This window comes from Dicentrarchus labrax, unplaced genomic scaffold, assembly GCF_905237075.1.
Source record: "Dicentrarchus labrax unplaced genomic scaffold, dlabrax2021, whole genome shotgun sequence".
Taxonomy (NCBI): Eukaryota; Metazoa; Chordata; class Actinopteri; family Moronidae; genus Dicentrarchus; species Dicentrarchus labrax.
The window spans coordinates 18,098,266-18,122,266 of record NW_026136703.1 but is presented as its reverse complement, the minus strand read 5'-3'; the positions used below and the strand labels follow the sequence as shown (position 1 = coordinate 18,122,266).

Sequence of the window (24,001 nt, the reverse complement as noted above, 5' to 3'; positions counted from 1 at the left end):
CCAGGTTGAGGGGAAGCCCCCGCTGGCCAGACACACCAGTGTGGCACTGTCCTTCTGCAGCTCCTCTCTGGAGGGGGGGAGGACGGTCAGGGTGGGACGCACCACACCCACTGGAGGAGAGAGGGGGGAGGAGGAGAGGGGAGGGGGGAAGGAGAAAGTAATAAGAGTGAAGGCTTGGTAACAAATACAAACTACATACTAGTAATTTTCTATATTTGATCCAATAAAACAGAATAACTTGTGCTGCTGTTGCACTCATAAATCACTCAGTATCAGACCATCAGACACATGATTCAAGTGTAAATGCAACTAAAAAGGTTAATTGACGATGACTATTGATGACATCTTCATCTGTGTTTTATAATGTGTGACAGTGAATAACTCATCCCTGTGATGATTTTCTTCTGTTTAAACTGACAGAGCTGAAACACTCATGTGAATACAGTTAAAACCTTTGTCATCTGTCTCTTTCACTTCCTTTTCACGACATGTAAAATGAATGAACCGTGAACACAAAGATAAGCTGCATTTAACGATAAGATCATGTTCACGTTCAACAGGAATCACATTTTAAAACAATTTTATTGTTAATTAATTAAATTAATGAATCAATTTTTTTCAGTTAAACAATTTCTATTTTGTTTCTGTAAATTTTTAATGTTAAATAAATGTTGGTTTCTGTGAGGTTTACTCTCAGATGGTGAGATCAGCCTTATTTGCTAAAATTACACAAATAATCAGCAACATACAAACACTGAACTGATCAGAGTCTCATTCAATATAATAATAGTTATAATAGTTACATTTGCTATATGTTGTATGAAATAAAAATCTGTGGTACTTACAGTCAACGATGAGTTTGGTTCCTCCACCAAAAGTCAACCACAGTGATACAATTTCATGAAGTGGCCATACAAAAACCTCCTGCACTGTGAACAAGCATCTATCCACTGAAAACACTCTCTGATCTTACTAATAAAAAAGAAAGAATATACTTTCTTGAATCTACAAAGTTTTTGAAATTACGTGGATTGAAATTATTATTACAATTTAAGGTTATTTCTTTAATTTCGCGTTACTTTTCTACACCTGACGGAGAAGGGATTACAGTCTCCTTGTTACAAAGTCATTATTGTGCCTTGAAAAGCACAATACTACTCTTCCCCATACTTATAATATTTTATTCTTCCGTACGTTTTTCGGCGCGCTACTCCTCCCGCAGTTTTGGTCGCACGTACACTAAAAAGGTATCAGAACGTGCGGCTCGGTGAGGACATTAGTGCTATGATTTTTCTAAGCGTTTCGCCAAACAGTTTGCCGGTAAATCGCCAAAAACCGGTCCAAAAAATGAATGGGTGTGTACTGCGAGAATGTTCAACTGCCAGAGTGCGTGACATCATCGCTAGAGTGTAGGGAGAGAGAAAAAATTAGTCGAAAAATAAATTTGTAAACTGCTCTCAAGGCCACAAATGTCACTCTATAGAAATAATTTATAGATAGAAACGTAGGTAAATTCGTTGGGGTCGCAGTGATACCACTGCTGAAGCTGTCAGACAAACAGTTTTGGCGGGAGACGCACTGATGCGCCAGCAACACCCTCTCACTGCCCCATCTACTCCCATGTTAATTTTAGAGAAGAAATGTTTAAAGGAGCTCGTTGAACCTCTTCTCTCTCAATCTCCTGAGGTCACATTTTTTAACTTTAACCACTGAAACTCGGCAGTGCTATAGTCAACAAGATGACGACGCTCACGGTGTTTTCAGTTTTCATTTCGGTCGTTCCTGGCCATGGGTTCGAGGGGATTCATTTTAAATGTTTCTGTCTCTCTCAAGAGTCTCAAGTGCTGAAGTCTCCCCTGGTTGCCACGACAACAAGGGCACACACACACACACACACACACACACACACACACACACACACACACAGCTAGTTACAGAGGCTGACAAGGCATTAATAAGCTAGCTGGCTAGCTAAAGATAATTAGCAGGCGGCTAACAAGCAAACAATTTAAAGCTGAATGATTTTAATATTAACACAAAATAAGAACAATACACCTTAAATATTTTACCCTACTATGAGCTGTTCCTTAATTTACATTAGCACTCCTTCAGGAGCATAATACAATTAAACACATTAACCAAAGCTAGTGGTTAGCTAGCGATTAGCACATAGCTAGCTTTGGTTAATGTGTTTATGTGTGCTAGCTCTAGCTAGCTAGCTAAAGAGAATTAGAAGGTATTAGAAGGCTAATTAATTAAAATGCTTTCCTAGCTAGAGAGGACAAGCTACTAATGTGCTAGCACTCGCTAGCTAGAGAGGACAAAGGATTACTGTGCTAATTAAACGTCACAAAAGACACTGAAAATCTTAATTAGCCATCTATTTCAACTTGTTACACATGACACAAGTAATCCAGATTTAATAATAAAACATCAAGTTAGATTTATTTTGACACTCAGACTGTCGTAACTGCACTATTGCTTTCAGGCTGAGGGTGGTATTTCAAAATAAAAGTCTACAACATTCATTGTATGTTAGCAGGTAGAGGGGTCTGGTGGACACTTTATTAAAAGTTTAAAAAACCTACACTGCCTATGACTGCACATTAAGAATAGTTTTCTTTCTTAATTATGTATTATTTATTAATATAAATATTGTTATTCATGTTATTGATATTATTATTATTATTGTTATAACTACATGCTTATTATTCCCATCATTGTGGTTATTACTTATTTAGTTACTTTACCTATTTTAATTAAACCATGACGCTTCCTGCATTATCCCAGGACAATATTATGCCAAACTCCATTTAAGAAATACCATATATTAACAATTATTTGCGTTTACATAAAAGCACATAACTGTAGAAACACAAGAAAAAAACTAATCATATCTCAACAGTCTTCTGGTCAATTCAGAATCAATATAATACATAAATACAAACTTTTTGGCCGACTTTGTCGCATCAACTCGTTACCAGCCTCACTATTTCAGTGGGAGAACACCGTGGGAATAGATGGAAAAAACAAGATTTGTCATTAAAATACGTGGTTGTTAGTGGATCACGCGGACGCCGAATTAAACACGGGTGTCTCCCCTCATTGTACTGTAAACTACTCGGCAGTGTCAGTAATGTATGGGCCAGAGTCACAGGCCAGAGCAAGGCACAATCAAAATTTCTTTAGGAATTTTCTAGTTTTTTATACAGTTTCATGTCAGATGATGAATGGTTAAATAAATATGATGTTTTTCATAATAGTTTTTTACAAACTCATATTAAACTGAACTAAAATGTGTTATTTATCTACAGTTAACCCTGTAAGTAAATTAATAGACAGACAAACAGACATATCATACCAACCACAGTGGACACAAACTTATCCTTAAATCCTCAACTGCACTTCTAATATAAATATTTCCTTGTACATCCATTAAGATCTGTCAGTCAACACAGCAGAAACCACAACCACCATGACTCTCATCACCATCCTCATCTGGACACTGGCCTGCTGCTGTTTTACAGGTTCATTCACTCAGCAACATTTCAAACATGATGTGCTGCCTTTTCTCTCATTTCTTTCTGCTGATAAATTAATGATTTGTTTTTGTCTGCAGGATGCAGCGGTCAGGTGACTGTGACTCAGCCTCCAGTAAAGACATTTACTCCAGGATCCACTGTCACTATCAGCTGTAAAACCAGTCAAGCTGTTCCAAGTTGTACTTATGGTCAATGTATGTACTAGTATCAACAGAAATCTGGACAATCGCCAAAGCTCCTAATAAGAAATGTCAGCACACGTGAATCAGGAACACCAGCTCGGTTTAGTGGCAGTGGAAGCAGCTCTGACTTCACTTTGACCATCAGTGGAGTTCAGACTGAAGATGCAGCAGTTTATTACTGTCAGAGTGTCCATAGTGGCCCAGTGTTCACACAGTGACTCTGACACAGACCACTGAACACAGAACTGACAGTAACCTCACCAAGCACAAACTACACATTCATAGTAATATATTGATTATATTTTTCCACACACTACTTAAAAAACATCTTTCAAAAATCCAGCGACACATCACAGTCACAGATATTAATAAATAGCATTTTTCACGTTTTTTTAAATTATGATAAATACATGTATTCTTTAGTTGTTCATAGTATTGTATTATATCAAGTTCATTACAAATAAAGAAAAAAGAGGGGGACATGATAAATCCAAAGCGTGTCATGTTCCACAGAGAGGAGTATCAGTTACAATTATTAAACCATTTCATTTCTTTCTACTCTTCATAAAACAACAGAACAAACACACAAGTTATTTATCAGTTAAAGCTTTATTAGTAAAAAACATCAATCATCAACATGACAGTTATTAAGCACACTCACATCTAGCTGCTGAGCTACACACATTACTCTCTAAGTTGTTGTTGTCCAACACTTTACAGCAGTGTTGTTCTCTGTCACACAAAGCTTTAGTTTCCTCTACAAACATTAAAACTCATATTGATCAGAGCAGCAGGTTTGTTCCTCCTGCTCCCCCCACACAGAGCTCCTGTCCTGGGCTTCAGGGAGCCCCTCTAGCCCTCACACTGGCTCCTGTGGAGGGACTGGGTCTGGCTGTGGTCATGATGAAGGACCTTGCAGGAGTACAGCTCTCCTTTCATCCAGCGCTCCTGGCTCAGGCTCAGGGTGCTGCTGCTGCTGTAGCGTCCGCTCTTCTCCTCCTCTGAGCTGGTCTGGACCCCCTCTGTCACCTCCGTACCGTCCCACCTCCCAGCTCACCGCGGCTCCCTGAGGAGAGTAGCCGGTCAGCAGGCAGGCCAGCGTGGCCGAGCCCCCCAGAGAGCTGCTCAGAGGAGGGGGAAGCAGAGAGACTGAGGGCCTGACCATGGGGCCAGCTGGAGGGGAGAGCAGAGACACACAAGAAGCAGATTAACTTCCTCTGTAGGACAGACAGCTGAACATGAGACACTTATGATATATGACAGAGGTAAACACTGCTGTGGATTAGCTGTGTGCACGATACTGTGATCAGACAGAGGAGAGGAGGTGAGACATGGGAGGAAATGAGGCTTTAACAAATAAAACTTGATTTAATTTTGACATTTAATATAATAGGTCATCTACTATGGCACTGAGAATTGGACAGTAAAATCCAACACGACTCATTTGTAAATGTAATAGAAATTTGTAATGATGATCCTTAAATTCGATTTTAACATCACTGTGTGACAGTTAATAATTCATCTCTGCAATGATCTTCTTTTTTAAAAACATAATGTCTGTATTCAGTTAAAGACTTTGTCATCTGTCTGTTTCACTTCCTTTTCACCATTTTAAACTAACGAACTGTGAACGCAAACTGCAGCTACACTGTACGTACAAAGAAACTCACTTATTTGTTGCAAAAGCATTCACATCAGATTTTATACCTAACATTTTTTTAATGTTGAAATAATAAACTCGAAATATTTATGTTTCCTGAAATGTTAAAATGTTGCTCCGACAAATTTTACAATCAGATATGTTAATATTTTACAGCTAAATAGATTAAATTCTATTTATCTATTAAATCTTTGTGTCGTAATAACATGTATAATACTAAAAGAACATTAATCTCTGTGTTTATGCCTAAATGTGATGTTAGCTACGCTTGGTAGATAACAGAAAATATCCCGAAAATATAAAATATCCACATTAATTTCTTGTTTTATCACATGACGTTTTTCAATATGTAGTATAATCTGTCATGTTGTATAAAATAAAAATCTCTGTTACTTACAGTGTATGATGAGTTTGGTTCCTCCACCAAAAGTCAACCACAGTGATACAAACTCACTAAGTGGCCGTACAAAAACCTCCTGCACTGTGAACAAGCATCTATCCACTGAAAACACTCTCTGATCTTACTAATAACACAGAAAGAATATAATTTATTAAATTTACAATGTTTTTCTAATTATATGGATTGAAATTATTGTACAATTGAAGGTTCTTTCTTTTATTTTGCTTTACTTTTCTATACCTGACAAAGAAATGATAACAGTCACCTTGTCATTTTTTTCACAGTTTTATATCAGTTAATCAATGGTTAAATTAAAATTATATTTTTAAATATTTTTTTTTCAAATTCATATGAAGCAAAACTGAAATGTGTTATTCATCTTCAGTAAACAATGTAAGTAAATTAAAGGCAGACAAACAGACATATCATACCAACCACAGTGGACACAAACTTATCCTTAAATCCTCAACTGCACTTCTAATATAAATATTTCCTTGTATTAAGATCATAGATGGTGTAAATCCAAGCAGTATTTCTCCTGATTTTGTGTCCCACGTTGCCTTCAGTGTGTTGAGAGCAGAGAAATCATTTCCATAGAGAGGAGGCTTTGCATCGTCAGCTGATCCTCCAGTGAACTGAGAAGGTTTATAGTCCTGTGAGTTCAACACTGCAGGACTCAGATCTGTCAGTCAACACAGCAGAAACCACAACCACCATGAGTCTCATCACCATCCTCATCTGGACACTGGCCTGCTGCTGTTTTACAGGTTCATTCACTCAGCAACATTTCAAACATGATGTGCTGCCTTTTCTCTCATTTCTTTCTGCTGATAAATGAATGATTTGTTTTTGTCTGCAGGATGCAGCGGTCAGGTCACTGTGACTCAGCCTCCAGTAGTGACATCTACTCCAGGATCCACTGTCACTCTCAGCTGTAAAACCAACCCAAAAGTTTATGTTTGGTCAGATGGAGCTAGCAGAGTACACTGGTATCAACAGAAATCTGAACAAGTTCCTAAGCTGCTGATTTATAATGGTATACACAAACCATCCGGTGGTGGAGTTCCAGCCCGTTTTAGTGGAAAAGGAGACGGAGTGAATGGTGCTTTGACCATCAGTGGAATTCAGACTGAAGATGCAGCAGTTTATTACTGTCAGAGTGCTCATGAAATAAACAGTGCTTGGGTGTTCACACAGTGATTTGTCGTCGTACAAAAACCTCCCTCAGTCAGACTGCAGAGACACTGAGCTGTTACAGCAGGAACGGACTGCAGCTGCTGAAGAGGAAGAGACTCTGACACAGACCACTGAACACAGAGCTGAAGTGTTTTGTCACGTGTGTCAGTATTGACAGCATGGAGTCAGCAAAAATTATTAGACTTCATGGCAGTCAAATCAAGTAGCCAATGAAGCGAATAAGATCTGAATAATAAAAAGAGTAGACATTACAACTACACATGTTAAAAATAAGCATATTAATAAACATCTTCACATCTTTTATACAAAAAAGCAGAATTGACCTATACTGACAAATATCACTGAAGGTGATGAGGTGTATGCAACTGTACAATGCTCAAAGATGCTTTATAGGAGCAAGAAAGTGTGCATTTTTCATGAATAATATATTGCAGAATATAAAATGTATTAACATCTATTATCTATCAATGCCATTTTAAAAATAATTGAGTATTTCTATTCTCGCTATATTTCACTGGAATATTTATTTATTTATTATATTATTATTGTCATTATTATTACTTTATTTTACTCTACTGCATTTTTTTAACAGCTGTGGTTATGTCTTATGAGAGGTGTCAGAATATTTATAGATAATATTAATATTAAAATTATATATATAATATTGACTGACTGTGGAGGACTGAAAGTGCCACAATTAAATTAATAAATACACCATTAAATAATTACTTAAATGTGTCTTTAATTAATTAAAATTGGAATTAAATACATAAATGTGATATTAAATGTGTCATTAATTAATTCAAATACCGATTAATTTAATGTAAAATACATATATAATTATTTCACTATTTACATTTCATGGTCCTGCGTTGCAGTGCTTCATGAATTACTTAAAACTGTCAAACTCACCCATCAAAAGTTGGTAGGCGGAACCTAACGCCTGATTGGTTACCCTGCGCATCAAGCCAAGACAAATCAATTCCAGATAATGGATCGATGCAGAGCTATTGAACACATTCCAATACACTGGTTGGCGCTATTGGACTACTTCTTATAAATCTGCAGTCACTCTGTGGTCAATATCTTGGTCAGAAAGTGCGGAAATAACTCCAAGAACTTCAATAAGTTCCTCTGCTTTACTCGCTACATGCTCTGGGTCAGCAGCTCCTGCTTCCACATCCTCTGCTAAGTCTAAAAAATAAAATAAAGCGTTTAACTTTGAAAAATAAAGTGTAGCAGCAGCTTGAGTTTCCCTTTTTCTTTGTTAACTGTTTCATACCTTGATTAACAGTCTCAACAAATTTTATAAATGAATATCAACACATATTTACAATTGAACAGTTTCTCTTTCTTTCCCTTTTATATCTTTCTATACACTTTCTGTTGTTCAGTGAGAGAATTGAGCTCTAACCTCTCTCCCTCGTTGGGCAGTGAATGAATGGGTCAGGATCAGTGTTGGTCATCTTACTTTAAAAACGTAATTAGTTATAGTTACTTAGTTAGAGTTAGTAACTCAGTTACCACATTGTAAAAGTAATTAGTTACTCAGCAAAGTAACTGTGACGTTATTTTTTATGGTCAATAATTACATTCTATAACATCTTCTATAACGTTAAAGATGTTTATAATCACTGAATAAAGAATAAAAACACTATATACAGTAATTTAGAACATTTGGTATTTATTTGAACTCAATAGATTGCAGCCGGCCATATGCATAGAAATAAAAATATATACAAAATAAATATTGAAAATAAAATTCACACGTTACATAAACATTCTTGCCTTTAACTTCAGTAAGCGAGTAGTAGTGTCGGTACTTCCAGTTTGATATCGCTACCTTTGAATTTCCCTAGCTCGTCGCCAATGTCTCTGTCTTGGCATCCACCCACCCAGCCAATCATCATTGTATTTGCAACGGTGTCATCATCACCACCCTGCCCTCTCCTGGCAGCTGATGTGTGGCTGTCAGAAAGCCTGACACCGCTGTGCTTCATTCACCACATTGTAGGAACGCAAGTAACGCGCCACTTTACATTCTCAGTAACGGTAACGGCGTTGCAACGATGGGAAAAGTACTTAATTAGATTACTCCGTTACTGAAAAAATAACGCCGTTAGTAACGCCGTTATACTTAAACGCTGTTACTCCCAACACTGGTCAGGATACTGGTTGAGTGATCATATTGGGATCAGAGCCTGCTTATTTTCTGTGACCTTGTTCAGACTTGAGTGGGTATGTTTGATGAAAACTTTGTGTTTTGTCTCATAGTGGCGTTTCACATTGGCACTTTTAATCAGCGCCACGGTCTCTGAACATATGAGACACTGGTTATGTGCTCCCAGTGGGAAGAATGAATGTGAATGAATCTGTCCATTAAAAGCTCGATTTTCTATCCACTGTTGTCTCGCGCTCACTCATCTCTCCGTTTCCTCTCCATGTATCTGTGACTTCTCTTTCTGTCTGTCTCTCCTCTCTCATCGCTCTCATCTCTGTATTCAGTCGCGCTGTTTAAACAGATTTGATTGGCTGAGCGGCATCACGTGGGATGGCTTAACTAGCATGCGATTGGTCTGTGAGCTTCCTGATCTGCTAAACAAATACTGTAAAGACTAAAAAAGCTGTGCTGGTTAAAATAGAAGCTCCCCATCAAAATTTAGAATCCTCAATAATTAATTGATTATAGGTCTGGGTCCGCATAGGACGGTGTCTGGGTCCAGACTCACCTGTTAGCGACCTCTGCCCTAGAAAGTTCATGAAGATCTTCCTGGCACTCTACTTCAGACCAAAGCAATGGATCAGGCTAGATTTGCGTTGGCCCCACCCTTTGAGTTTGATGGCTGGCTTTGACAGTTTTAAGTAATTCATGAAGCACTGCAACGCAGGACCATGAAATGTAAATGTCAATAGTGAAATAATTATATATGTATTTTACATAAAATGAATCAGTATTTGAATTAATTAATGACACATTTAAGTAATTATTTAATGGTGTATTTATTTATTTAATTGTGGCACTTTCAGTCCTCCATATTTTTGACTCACCGTTTGTAGTTTCAAAGAGTTTATTGGTTGCTGTAATATTTCCTTCTGACTGGGAAGTGTTTTTGACTCCTCTGGAAGAACTGGTCCACAGTTACAGTCCTCCAGCACGGGTGGGTCTGCCCATTGTCTAAGGGAACTTGTTAAATGATTAAACTTGTTGCACAATTTAAATTAAATCTAATGATTTAAATCAAAGTATAGGACAGAATAAATGAAACATTTTCTTTACTACTATGGTTACAGATCCAACACTAAATAAAGTATGGACCTAGATATGGATATTTTATCAGAATATACACAGTCCATCTCCTCTGGTTGGCCTTAAAGTAGCATGTAGACCGGTGGTTCCCAACCTTTTTCCTTAAGGGGCCCTCTACCATTTAGTAAACTGACGACTCCAGATTAAGTGACATATTTTATTCATATTTCACATTATATTCAAAACTATACAATGAACCGGAAACTGCAGGAAGTTTGCAGGAATTTTGACTTTTTGTACAATTCTCTGTCTGTATTATGTATTTTTTTAAATAATTTGTTAATGTGTTTTCTTGGCCCTGATATTTGTTTACTTTACATTTACTTTTCTTCACAGAAGTGAACCAAATGCTGAGATATAAACCTACTGTGTATATTTGTTCAGCAGTTGGATGGTCAGCAAGTTCGAATGTCCCTTTTCCCCCCCTTGTAGTCCAGCTATATTTCTTTAAAATCTCTAACTAAAACTGACCCCCATATCTTTCTACAATCCTCTCCAGAGGCTGCAAGACGCTTTGCAGCCTTTTATCTGCTTTTGATGATTGATGCTGTTATTCTGCAAGCTGTCTGGCTTCCACAGGGCTGAGGTCATGCAGAAGAGCAGCACATGCAGGTAATGATTTGTTTATTTCGTATTATTACTGAACCTTTAAACACTGTAAACGTTCACAATTATTGTTGTCTAAAGTAATATTAGTTACAGTACGGTAATGGAGCAATAATAACAACTAATGACTAATAATTTAGTTTTATTGAGGACACGTGGGAATCCTGTCACACTGAACTGTAAAAGTAGGTGACGGTTAATTCACTACAAACACAGTGAATGACCACAGTATCTGTTCACACGTTAGGTGCATATAAAGGTAACTTTAGATCTGTAGTGTTTTGTTTGAAAAGGACAATGCTCTTATCTCTGAGCAACAAACATGTAAATCAACATGAATGCTGTCTTAATGTATCTGGACCTCGGAGGAGCTGTCGAGTTAATTCAACCAAACGTGATAACCTCAGTGACACACAGTACCTGAACTCTGCTGCTCCCACTTTACTTTAACGTCAGAAACCCTGATTTGAAAGCAAACGTCCACCCTGAACAGCACAAAGGGAAACCCGCGGACACTAATAAATGTTAAAGATAGATGTTAAATTTGGACAGTTGTGTGTCAGATATCTGTATTTGTCGTGTTCTGCAGTAACTGTAGGTTCAAAATCTCATTTCAGAATTCACTTTGGTGGCGCGTGCACCAGTTCTGCTCCCATTATTTTTAGCACAGACTTTTATTTTTTTATTTCCACTTCAAGTCAAGAATCAAGAATTCGACTCAGGTGCCACCGTTGGATGCAGAGTCCTGTTGCCTGCTTTTCTTTTTCTTCCTCAAACCAAAGAAGTGGTGAAATCTTTTCCAGACAGAATGCTGCTTCTTCTCCCCTGCAGCATTCTCCTCGCAGACTTTAGCCTCTTCCTCAAGGTCTGGATCCTGGGAAATAGCAGGGCTCTCCTCTTCCACAAGTCCTGGATCCTGTAAACCAGCAGAGGGCTCCTCCACTAGTCCTGGATCCTGTGAAACAGCAGAGGATTTCTCCTCCACACATTCTGGGTCCGGTGAAGTAGCAGAGTACCCCTCTGCCACAAGTCCTGGGTCCTGTGAAACAGCACAGGACTCCTCCTCCATCTGCTGACACACCTGGTCCACCAGCTCTTCCTCAGGCTTGAACTTAGCAACAAGCTCAGAGTTTCTTGAGGTCTGTTCATGTAGTTGGACTTTGAGGTCTTCCAACTCCACACGCAGAGATTTCTCCCTCTCAGAGGCCTCTTGCAAGAGTATGCTCTCCTGCTCCTTGAGGTCTTGGTCATGTAGGTGGACTTTGAGGTCTTCCAACTCCATGTGCAGAGATTTCTCCCTCTCAGAGGCCTCCTTAACAGCATCCTTTTCCCGCTGAAGTTGAATTTTCAGCTCCTCAAACTGGTTGACAAGAGCCACCCTGTCTGTCCAGCCGGAATAAATGGAAAAGAGAGACCTTGTCCAGTAGTAGGGGGACAAGGGATCAGTCAGGTCAGAAGCCATTGTGTTTAGCTGTCTGACTAATCTAAATCCTCTATGAATCTACAAATGTTTTACGAATGTTTTACCAATCTACGAATCTTCTACCTCACGATGGTGGAAGTGTAAAATGCAATGACTTTATCTCAGAACCTTGTGAAGTATATAGACCTGCTGATGACATCACAAAGGGAATACAGTGTGGCTTTGATGTTCAAAGTACCGGAATTTTCCTGTTGCCCCGCCCCCTCTCTCCCCCATAGTTACCGTTGCTATGTCCACGAGCATTCCATTCTAGGCTGTAAATATTAATATCAAACATGGAGCTTGATCTTAATATTTACCTTCGGTCTTTATTCTTTTATTTAAACGTGAACCACAAACCTTTTGTGCCGCTCTCTCCCCTTTTTTCTACGTTAATTTGCCCCCCAAAAATACTAAAATAAATAAATAATACTGTGAAATATTACACTGAATGCAAGAGGTAATGATGATTTTTACTTTTATGATGCCTGGCGTTGGGAGAGCGTTGCATAATGAAAGACTGAAAGGCACAGCTGGCATCTTCTATCGAGTACGCTGTCGAGTGTCACATAAGCAGAGCTTTATCCCCCCCACACACACCCACACACCCACACCCACAATGCCGCTGGGCTGTTTGATTGGCAGCTCTGATGATGAGGAGTAGATGAGATGCAGCTCCGGCGTTATGAAGACCTGATGTTGATCCTTGTTACTGATGTCTGATGTTGTTACTGAGTCCCACTGTGAGGACATATAAAGGAGGTTAACTGAGGCTAACCAAAGCTAACTCCTTTACATATATCTGACATCAGGAGAGCAGGAAGTGTTCATCATGATGAAGATATTGCTATTTTTATCATTTGTTGTTATAGAATACATATGTTGTTATGGCATCAATAAGATACCTACTCTAAAACTGGCCTTATTAAAGTTAATTGCAGAAATTATTGAAGGATTCAAGTTTGTTTTATTGTCATGTTACAATGCAAGGTTGTAGAATGAAAAGAAAAAAAATAATGAAATAATTTGTATGATGAGTTGTTGAGGAAGAATTTAACAGTCACAGCCTGAGGGAAGAAGCTGTCTTTAAGTTTGGCAGCAGGAGCTCCTGCACCTCTTCCCAGAATGCAGCAGGGTGAAAAGGCTGTGGCTGGGGTGGCTGGGTGCTGTCTTTAAGTGTCCTTTTGGCTCTGCAGGCACCTCACCTCACTGATATCCCTGAAGCCAATGATCTTCTGGGTGGTTTTAATCACCCGCTGCAGAGTCCACCTGTCCTGGGCCGTGCACATCCCATGACCAAGGGTGGAGACTGACTTACTTGCATGTAAACAAGGGAGTGTGTCTTTGCCTCCTTTTTATTAAAATCAACAGTCAGCTCTTTGGTTTTGCTGACGTTGAGCAGCAGGTTGTTTTCTGTGCAGCACACTTCCCTCCGATAAGAAGTCTTATCATTGTTTGAAATCCGGCTGAGGATCTGCAAACTTCCCAACCGAGTTGTCTCCATGGCGGGGGATGCAGCAGCAGCAGCAGTACAAGTAGTAGTAGTAGTAGTAATAGTAGTAGTAGTAGCACTAGTAGTAGAAGTAGCACTAGTCAGGGCCGGCCCAAGGCATAAGCGAACTAAGCAGCTCCTCAGGGCCCCGTGACCACTAGGGGGCCCCCAAGAGCAATTAACTTAAAAAAAGAAAAATGTAATTAATTATTTTTTTCCATGTGTGAGTGATGATGATTCATATATTATCAAATGTATAAAAGGCTTCTGGGAGACTTTGCAAAGTCAGAAACATTCAGAGAGATGAAGAACAGAAAGTCTTAAGTTTCTACATTTCCTTAATCAGTCCACAGGGAGATGGAACCTATACTTACTCCACCTCATCTCTTCCTCACAGTTTCACAAAGACAGGTGTGTCCACACCATGTTTTGCATGATTTTAAAGCATCACTGCTCCTCAGAGTTTAAGTTCTGATGTCACAGAGAGTCTGAACGGTTTTCATGCACTCACTCTGAAAACTGCATCAGGATGAAGTTGCCAATAACTCTGTTTGTCATGTTGGGTTTTCTGAGTCAGGGTGAGAAGGTTTTATACAATTTATCAAAAACTGTTAAATTGTTATTTTCAGTGTAAATATCACTTACCTTGCCTTTTACCTTAAATCTGTTTTAATCAATGACTATTCATTTATCATAATCTGAACTGCTGATTCTAAAGATTTATATTTCATTTTTCATTTCAGAGTCTTCTGCAAACAATTTTCTGACTCAGACTGACAAATCCAAGTCTGTTAGTCCTGGAGGGACTGTGACCATCAGCGCCACAGGGAGTTCAAATATTGGTGCTGATCTCAGTTGGTACCTTCAGAAACCTGGACAGGCTCCCACTCTTCTTATATACTCTACATCAGACCTCTTCTCAGGAACTCCATCTCGATTCAGTGGCAGTAGCTCTGGTTCTCACTACACTCTGACCATCAGTGGTGTTGAGGCTGAAGATGCTGGAGATTATTACTGTCTGGGCAACCATGGTGGTGGAGTGTTCACACAGTGATTTAGAGCCGTACAAAAACCTCCTTCAGTTTGACTGAAGAGAAATCGGCTTGCTGCAGGTGCAGAGGGTTGGTGAAAAGACTGTGAAGAGGATGACTGGTCCAGTGTGCACAACACAAAAGTAACCAAGCAGAACCACAATGAATCTAAATAAAACTGAAACAAAATGCAGCTTTAAGTTGAATATAAATGATCAAATAATGTATTTTCCCACAAAAAGTCCTAGTAGAATATATCCACTGACAGTAACAAATGTTCAAAAGTAGTTTTGCATTTAGCAGCACAAAACAATCTACTGTAATAGTAACATTAAAATTATTCAAATGATTTATTTACAAATGGAAAATATATTAGACTATATTTCACAGTATTATTATAGAAAGTTTAATGTAGTAAATAGAAACCTGAGTATATGATGAAGTGTGCAGGAAAGATGAAACGTGATAAAGTGTGTGTTTCCAATGAATAATGTTTTGCAAAAGAAATACAAAGTCAGTTATTTATTAAAATCTACAATTTTATTTTCCAATGATTCAGTTATTATTTGACATTTTAAAAATAACAGCTTTTAAGCAGAATACGAGTAACAGAAAGCTACAAATGAAAGCAGAGTCATGAGTTTGCAGAAATATGTGAACAGAGGAGATCTGCAGCTTCATCAAGATCTCTATCAAAGAAGCAGCATCATTTCCAGACAGGAAGTGTTGCTGAAGCTCTACTCTGAGCAGCGGTCAGGGTCCAGGGTTTGAGTGACAGGGCTCTGTCCACTCAGACTGGCCTCACAGCTCACTGAGCCCGCCTTCCTCCACTGGTCTGCAGATAGGCTCAGGGTGCTGCTCCAGCTGTAGTGGCCGTCCCTCCCCAGGACCTCCAGGCTGTGTGACACCCCTGAGGAGCTGCTGCTGCCCCCCACCTTCCAGCCCAGACTCCAGGTTGAGGGGAAGCCCCCGCTGGCCAGACACACCAGTGTGGCACCGTCCTTCTGCAGCTCCTCTCTGGAGGGGGGGAGGACGGTCAGGGTGGGACGCACCACACCCACTGGAGGAGAGAGGGGGGAGGAGGAGAGGGGAGGGGGGAAGGAGAAAGTAATAAGAGTGAAGGCTTGGTAACAAATACAAACTACATACTAGTAATTTTCTATATTTGATCCAATAAAACAGAATAACTTGTGCTGCTGTTGCTCTCATAAATCACTCAGTATCAGACCATCAGACACATGATTCAAGTGTAAATGCAACTAAAAAGGTTAATTGATGATGACTATTGATGACATCTTCATCTGTGTTTGTGTTTGACAGTGAATAACTCATCCGTGTGATGATTTTCTTCTGTTTAAGCTGACAGAGCTGAAACACTCATGTGAATACAGTTAAAACCTTTGTCATCTGTCTCTTTCACTTCCTTTTCACTACATGTAAAATGAATGAACCGTGAACACAAAGATAAGCTGCATTTAATGATAAGATCATGTTCATGTTCAACAGGAATCACATTTTGAAAAAAACTGTTTTAATTTTAATGAATGAAATTAATGAATGAAATTGTTTTCAGTTAAACCATTTCTTTTTTGTTTCTGTAAATTTTTAATGTTAAATAAATTTTGGTTTCTGAGGTTTACTCTCAGATGGTGAGATCAGCCTTATTTGCTAAAATAACACAAATAATCAGCAACATACAAACACTGAACCTCTCAGAGTCTCATTCAATATTTAATAATAGTTTTATTTGCTATATGTTGTATGAAATAAAAATCTCTGGTACTTACAGTCAACGATGAGTTTGGTTCCTCCACCAAAAGTCAACCACAGTGATACAAACTCATTAAGTGGCCCTACAAAAACCTCCTGCACTGTGAACAAGCATCTATCCACTGAAAACACTCTCTGATCTTACTAATAACACAGAAAGAATAAACTTTATTGAATCTACAAAACCTTTTTAGTGATATGGATTGAAATTTTTGTATAAATAAAGATTATTCTTTACTTTTCTACACCTGACAGAGAAATTATCACAGTTTCTCACAGTTTTATATCAGTTCGTGAATGATTTATTAAACATGATGTTTTTAATAATATTTTTCTACAAAAACATATTAAACAGAACTGAAATGTGTTATTTATCTACAGTAAACAATGTAAGTAAATTAAGAGACAGACAGACATATCATACCAACCACAGTGGACACAAATTTATCCTTAAATCCTCAACTGCACTTCTAATATAAACATTTCCTTGTATTCCATTAAGATCATAGAGGGTGTAAATCCAAGCAGTATTTCTCCTGATTTTGTGTCCCACGTTGCCTTCAGTGTATTGAGAGCAGAGAAATCATTTCCATAGAGAGGAGGCTTTGCATCGTCAGCTGATCCTCCAGTGAACTGAGAAGGTTTATAGTCCTGTGAGTTCAACACTGCAGGACTCAGATCTGTCAGTCAACACAGCAGAAACCACAACCACCATGACTCTCATCACCATCCTCATCTGGACGCTGGCCTGCTGCTGTTTTACAGGTTCATTCACTCAGCAACATTTCAAACATGATGTGCTGCCTTTTCTCTCATTTCTTTCTGCTGATAAATGAATGATTTGTTTTTGTCTGCAGGATGCAGCGGTCAGGTGACTGTGACTCAGCCTCCAGTAAAGACATCTACTCCAGGATCCACTGTCACTATCAGCTGTAAAACAAACCAAGATGTTTTCAGAGACAGTGCTGGAGATTGGTTGCACTGGTATCAACAGAAATCTGGACAGCCTCCAAAGCTCCTAATAAGACTTGTCAACACACGTGAATCAGGAACACCAGCTCGGTTTAGTGGCAGTGGAAGCAGCTCTGACTTCACTTTGACCATCAGTGGAGTTCAGACTGAAGATGCAGCAGTTTATTACTGTCAGAGTTACCACAGTGGTGGTGTGTTCACACAGTGATTTGTCGTCGTACAAAAACCTCCCTCAGTCAGACTGCAGAGACACTGAGCTGTTACAGCAGGAACCGACTGCAGCTGCTGAAGAGGAAGAGACTCTGACACAGACCACTGAACACAGAGCTGACAGTAACTTCACCAAGCACAAACTACACATTAAATTTACAAAAATATTTGTATAACATAGTTTTTTTTAAATGTAAATACACATACTGACACACTTTAAACATTCAGTGTTAAGAATTTGTTACCTGATCACATATTCTGAAAATTGATTGTTCATTCTTCCCTTTTACATATTACTATATATTTTTTAAGTAAATTAGAAATTGAAACAACAGTGATGTTAATATTTATATTACCAATTGAAAGCTTTTTACAGACTTTCCTGTCCTAACTGATTCTGCCACCCCCACCAGTTTTTCCTCTCACCTGAACTTCCCCACCCATCTCCATACCTGCCTCTCATTCCCCTCATCAGTCACTCATTCATATACCGGTCCAGCTCCACTTGCTCCCTGCCAGATTTTCCAATGTGTCGGTTCTTGCTTTCCAGTGATTCCCTGCCTCTCTGACTCTGCCTGCCTGACTACTAGTTTAAAGATTCTTTAGCTCTTTGCTTTTGTCTGCCTTATTAGGTTTTTTTTAATTAATTAATCAAAGATTCTTTCTGCCTCTGAAGTTGTGTTTTTGGGTTCAACCCTGTCTGTGATTTCTAGGATGCTTTCTGGGCCCTAATTGACACCCAAGTATAGGGCAATAATGTCACTGTGTTAGATAACATGAAATCATTTGTCTTTGATTCACTATTTGGGGGAAAAAGGGAATATATAAATTTGTTGATGAGATTATAAAATATTCTCCTTATGTGGTGTGACAATAATGCTTTATGGCTATTTTTCCCCCCATATTTTCATCAAATGTGCAAGTCCAGTTTGCGGCCAAAGGGAAGAGCTAACTTTCTTTTACACATTGGGTTTTGATCAGGTCAGAAAGAAACAGAAAAAAGTATTAATATCATTTTTACACGTTTGCAATGATGCTAATAGTAATACTAACTTTAGCAAAGTTAACTGACAGAAAATACTTGTGTTAATGTTTTTTGTCCACTAAAAAAAGAACTATCACTACCCAAACATCACTCTAAACTAGAAAATGTAAAAAGCAACCGTGTCAAGTTGTTAACAGCAACCAACTATCAGCTAGCTTAGATGCCAGTCAGTTGATCATCATACTTTCATAATAAGAATATGTTTTAAATGCCTTAGTGGAATGAATAACCAGGAGAACCAGGCTGTTAATAGTCAGGCCCTCAATGAGGTCTTGTCTCAGCATCAAGACATCTCTGCAGTTTGCCACAGAGATGGCAGACTAGCGTTTTATAACCTGTAAAATGATAAGGGGCAGGACGACTATATACCAATCTAGTTCTGACTAAATTCTGAATGTACATTGCAGCTTTAACAGAGAAGGACTTATGATACTCATAAAAGAGAGCCACCATAGGAGAGCAAGTACCGATATTACAGCCAAGGTATCAAGCTCCTCTCTATGTTGCGGACAACTTCACATATGGTGTTTCTAAGGTTGCCAAAAGTGGCGCTCAGCGGACTGAGTCTGGGTGTCGGGATGAAGCCAATATCTTCCCCTTAGGACAGAGACTCACTCTCCGAGTCAGAGATGGCGAGAGACAACAGTGACCAATAAAGCTGAAAGGTAGGATGTCAATCACATTTACAGACATGGTCAGATTAATCACTAACTTAGAAAGCTTACAGAGCAGCAGCAGCAATACGGATGTAGGGCAACAGCGGCATTGACAGAGTAGAGGGAGAGCTGGGAAACTGTGCAGTTTAAATAGCCCGCCAGATGGGAAGGGTGTGATTGGTTAGTGATTATGGAGTGAGGCATGTCATGTGTCTTTATCAGTGCAGCACGAGTTGACTGCCTGAACTAGCTCGCAGGCGTCGCTCCATTAGTTACTGAATGTTGGAGCTAGTTGTGGTGTAACTGATGTTAACTACTTTATATTGCTCAGTAGTTTAATCGATACTTTTGCATCCTATTTTCTAAGATGATTATATGATGGAAAATCTTAAACTCAGAAGAATTCATAACAGACTGAGAGAGAGAGAGAGAGAGAGAGAGAGAGAGAGAGAGAGAGAGAGAGATATACACTAATAGTAGTGACTGATGATGAAGATGAAGAAGATGATGACGACGACGACAACAACGATGGAGGACAATGAGCAGTGATTATAGTAATAAAAGTATCTGTAGTAATAATAATAGTAATAATAATAACAATAATATCAGTGATATTAGCAATGGCAGTCAAGCAGGACCATGGCAGGAGGCTCCACCAGGATCCATGAAAACCTGCGAGACGAGAAAGCACAAGAACTCTGGGGAAGAAGTGAAGTTAGTAACATGCATTAATGGGACATGAATGAGTGCATAAAGAGAGAGGAAGAGATGAGCTCAGTGCATTATGGGAAATCCCCCGATAGCCTAGGCCTAGAGCAGCATAACTAAGGGATGGTTCAGGACTCACCTGAGCCAGCCCTGACTATAAGCTTTATCAAAGTAACTTGTGAGTATAGCCATCAAATAAATGTAGTGGAGTAAAAGGAGTTGTAGAGCACTTGAGTAAATGTAGCTAGGTTACCTTAGGTTCCATGTTTTTTTAGTAAGAGTAAAAATGTTGTAGTGTCCTCATATCTGATGATGGCCTGGTGTTTGCTGAAGAGAGAGACATGCTGTATAGTTATAATGTTCTAATGTTACAAAAACCCTCACTCAAGATCCACTAGTTTTCTCCAGAACTTTAAACCACATCTCATGGTCTTTCTCTGCAGACTGAATTAGTCACTATATATATATAGTGTAGTTTGTATATTATGAGTAAGACTATACTAATAGTATAAATCCTATGTTAACATAGGCATTAAGCCAAATTGTAGGATTCAGGATACATTTTGTAGGTTGTAAAACATCCTCTCATGTTAAGTCACAAATGACCAAATTCATAAATAAACAGATGAATGAATTAACTTTTCTTAAAATTGTATCAGTTGGTATAAAATCTTCAAAGAAAAAAGAAAAATATCTAATATACTGTTTGTTTGGAAAGCATTCTATTTGAAAACTATGTCAGCTGAAGGTCCATTTAGTAGCTGTTTTGTACCTTTTAATCACACCACATGATCTTCATCAGCATTTGGAGTATCCTCAGTTTTAATGGTACATGTTGAAATTGCAGGATTTTCTGAGCACTTTAAGAACTTTAATTGTTTATGATGGCTAATAAGTTGAGAATGAAAAAATAGATTGATATCAACATCAGTCTGATAGGGCCTAAAAACTATTGATGTACTCTCTGGCAAATTAGGGTTAAGTTACATTCATGGTGTCTGTTTACAGTTTATCTGTCCAAACATCCTGGAAAGCCAGCAAAGGGCAGCCTCCATTTATTTATGAGCACAAAGGCTTCTGGGAGACTTTGCAAAGTCAGAAACATTCAGAGAGATGAAGAACAGAAAGTCTAAAGTTTCTACATTTGCTTAATCAGTCCACAGGGAGATGGAACCTATACTTATTCCACCTCATCTCTTCCTAACAGTTTGACAAAGACAGGTGTGTCCACATATGTTTTGCATGATTTTAAAGCATCACTGCTCCTCAGAGTTTAAGTTCTGATGTCACAGAGAGTCTGAACTGTTTTCATGCACTCACACTGAAACTGAATCAGGATGAAGTTGCCAATAACTCTGTTTGTCATGTTGGGTTTTCTGAGTCAGGGTGAGAAGTTTTTATACAATTTATCAAAAACTGTTCAATTGTTATTTTCAGTGTAAATATCACTTTGCCTTTTACCTGAAATCTGTCTTTAATCAATGACTATTAATTTATTATAATCTGAACTGCTGATTCTCAAGATTTATATTATATTTTTCATTTCAGAGTCTTCTGCAAACCAATTTTTGACTCAGACTGACAAATCCAAGTCTGTTAGTCCTGGAGGGACTGTGACCATCAGCGCCACAGGGAGTTCAGATATTGATAAAGCTCTCAGTTGGTACCTTCAGAAACCTGGACAGGCTCCCAAACTTCTTATATACTTTGAATCAATTCCAAACTCTCGATTCAGTGGCAGTAGCTCTGATTCTCACTACACTCTGACCATCAGTGGTGTTGAGGCTGAAGATGCTGGGGATTATTATTGTCTGGGCTACCATAATGATGGAACATTCACACAGTGATTTAGAGCCGTACAAAAACCTCCTTCAGTTTGACTGAAGTGAAATCGGCCTGCTGCAGGTGCAGAGGGTTGGTGAAGAGACTGTGAAGAGGATAACTGCAGTGAACACAACAGTCATCAAACAGAACCAATATGAATCTAAATAAAACTGAAACTAATTCCAAAATGCAGCTTTAAGTTGAATATAAATCATTAAATAATGTATTTTCCCACAAGAAGTCCTATTAGAATATATCCACTGACAGTAACAAATGTTCAAAAGTCGTTTTGCATTTAGCAGCACAAAATAATCTACTGTAATAGTAACAATAAAATAATTCAGATGATTTATTTACAAATGATAAATATATTAGGCTTTATATTTCATACTATTATTATAGAAAATGTAAAGTAGTGACTAGAAACCTGAGTTTATGATGAAGTGTGCAGGAAAGATGAAATATGATAAAGTGTGTGTTTCTCATGAATAATGTTTTGCAAAAGAACTACAAAGTCAGTTATTTATTAAAATCTACAGTTTTATTTTCCAATGATTCAGTTATTATGTGACATTTAAAAAATAACAGCTTTCAAGCAAAAAAAACAAAAAAAGAGTAACAGAAAGCTACAAATGAAAGCAGAGTCATGAGTTTGAGTTTCCAGACAGGAAGTGTTGCTGAAGCTCTACTCTGAGCAGCAGTCAGGGTCCAGGGTTTGAGTGACAGGGCTCTGTTATTTATTAAAATCTAATCTAACCTCACAAAGCACAAACTACACATTCACATTTAGATATTGATTATATGTTTTTCTTGGTATTGTACATAAAAACATATTTTAAAACATCATCTTCTGTATACCGTCAGAAATACAGAAAAATGTTACCTGATCAGATTTTCCCAAAATAGATTGTTCATGTTTTCTTAATCAGGACATAAACATGCATTCTTACTTTTCAATATATTGTTATATCATTCAGTGTATCAGTATTAGTCGATTTGATAAAACCACTTAATTTCTTTCTACTCTTCATAAAATAAAAGAACCAACACTTCATAGAGTTATTTATCAGTTCAAGCTTTATTAGCAAAAACATCAATCATCAACATGACAGTTATTAAGCACACTCACATCTAGCTGCTGAGCTACACACATTACTCTCTAAGTTGTTGTTGTCCAACACTTTACAGCAGTGTTGTTCTCTGTCACACAAAGCTTTACTTTCCTCTACAAACATTAAAACTCATATTGATCAGAGCAGCAGGTTTGTTCCTCCTGCTCCCCCCACACAGAGCTCCTGTCCTGGGCTTCAGGGAGCCCCTCTAGCCCTCACACTGGCTCCTGTGGAGGGACTGGGTCTGGCTGTGGTCATGATGGAGGACCTTGCAGGAGTACAGCTCTCCTTTCATCCAGCGCTCCTGGCTCAGGCTCAGGGTGCTGCTGCTGCTGTAGCGTCCGCTCTTCTCCTCCTCTGAGCTGGTCTGGACCCCCTCTGTCACCTCCGTACCGTCCACCTCCCAGCTCACCACGGCTCCCTGAGGAGAGTAGCCGGTCAGCAGGCAGGCCAGCGTGGCCGAGCCCCCAGAGAGCTGCTCAGAGGAGGGGGGAAGCAGAGAGACTGAGGGCCTGACCATGGGGCCCGCTGGAGGGGAGAGCAGAGACACACAAGGAGCAGATTAACTTCCTCTGTAGGACAGACAGCTGAACATGAGACACTTATGATACATGACAGAGGTTAACACTGCTGTGGATTAGCTGTGTGCACGATACTGTGATCAGACAGAGGAGAGGAGGTGAGACATGGGAGGAAATGAGGCTTTAACAAATAAAACTTGATTTAATTTTGACATTTAATATAATAGGTCATCTACTATGGCACTGAGAATTGGACAGTAAAATCCAACACGACTCATTTGTAAATGTAATAGAAATTTGTAAT

General features: G+C 38.7%; 4 gene segments (V, D, J or C); 1 reads left to right on the top strand and 3 right to left on the bottom strand.

Moving 5' to 3' along the window:
- LOC127353862 (Ig kappa chain V region Mem5-like) overlaps positions 1-24,001 on the bottom strand; it is a 78,056-nt gene that overhangs the window by 13,690 nt on the left and 40,365 nt on the right. Inside the window, 2 exon segments of the V gene segment in view lie at positions 5-110; positions 16,667-16,700. Coding sequence covers positions 5-110; positions 16,667-16,700 — 140 coding nt within the window.
- The window catches only part of LOC127353768 (Ig kappa chain V-III region MOPC 63-like), a 69,348-nt gene that overhangs the window by 8,398 nt on the left and 36,949 nt on the right, over positions 1-24,001 (bottom strand).
- Positions 17,229-24,001, top strand: part of LOC127353606 (Ig kappa chain V-III region MOPC 63-like) — a 59,937-nt gene continuing 53,164 nt past the window's right edge. Inside the window, 1 exon segment of the V gene segment in view lies at positions 17,229-17,414. Within this exon segment, the coding sequence occupies positions 17,363-17,414 (52 nt within the window).
- LOC127353871 (Ig kappa chain V-III region MOPC 63-like) overlaps positions 23,124-24,001 on the bottom strand; it is a 44,817-nt gene continuing 43,939 nt past the window's right edge. The window contains 1 exon segment of the V gene segment in view: positions 23,124-23,704. Within this exon segment, the coding sequence occupies positions 23,385-23,704 (320 nt within the window).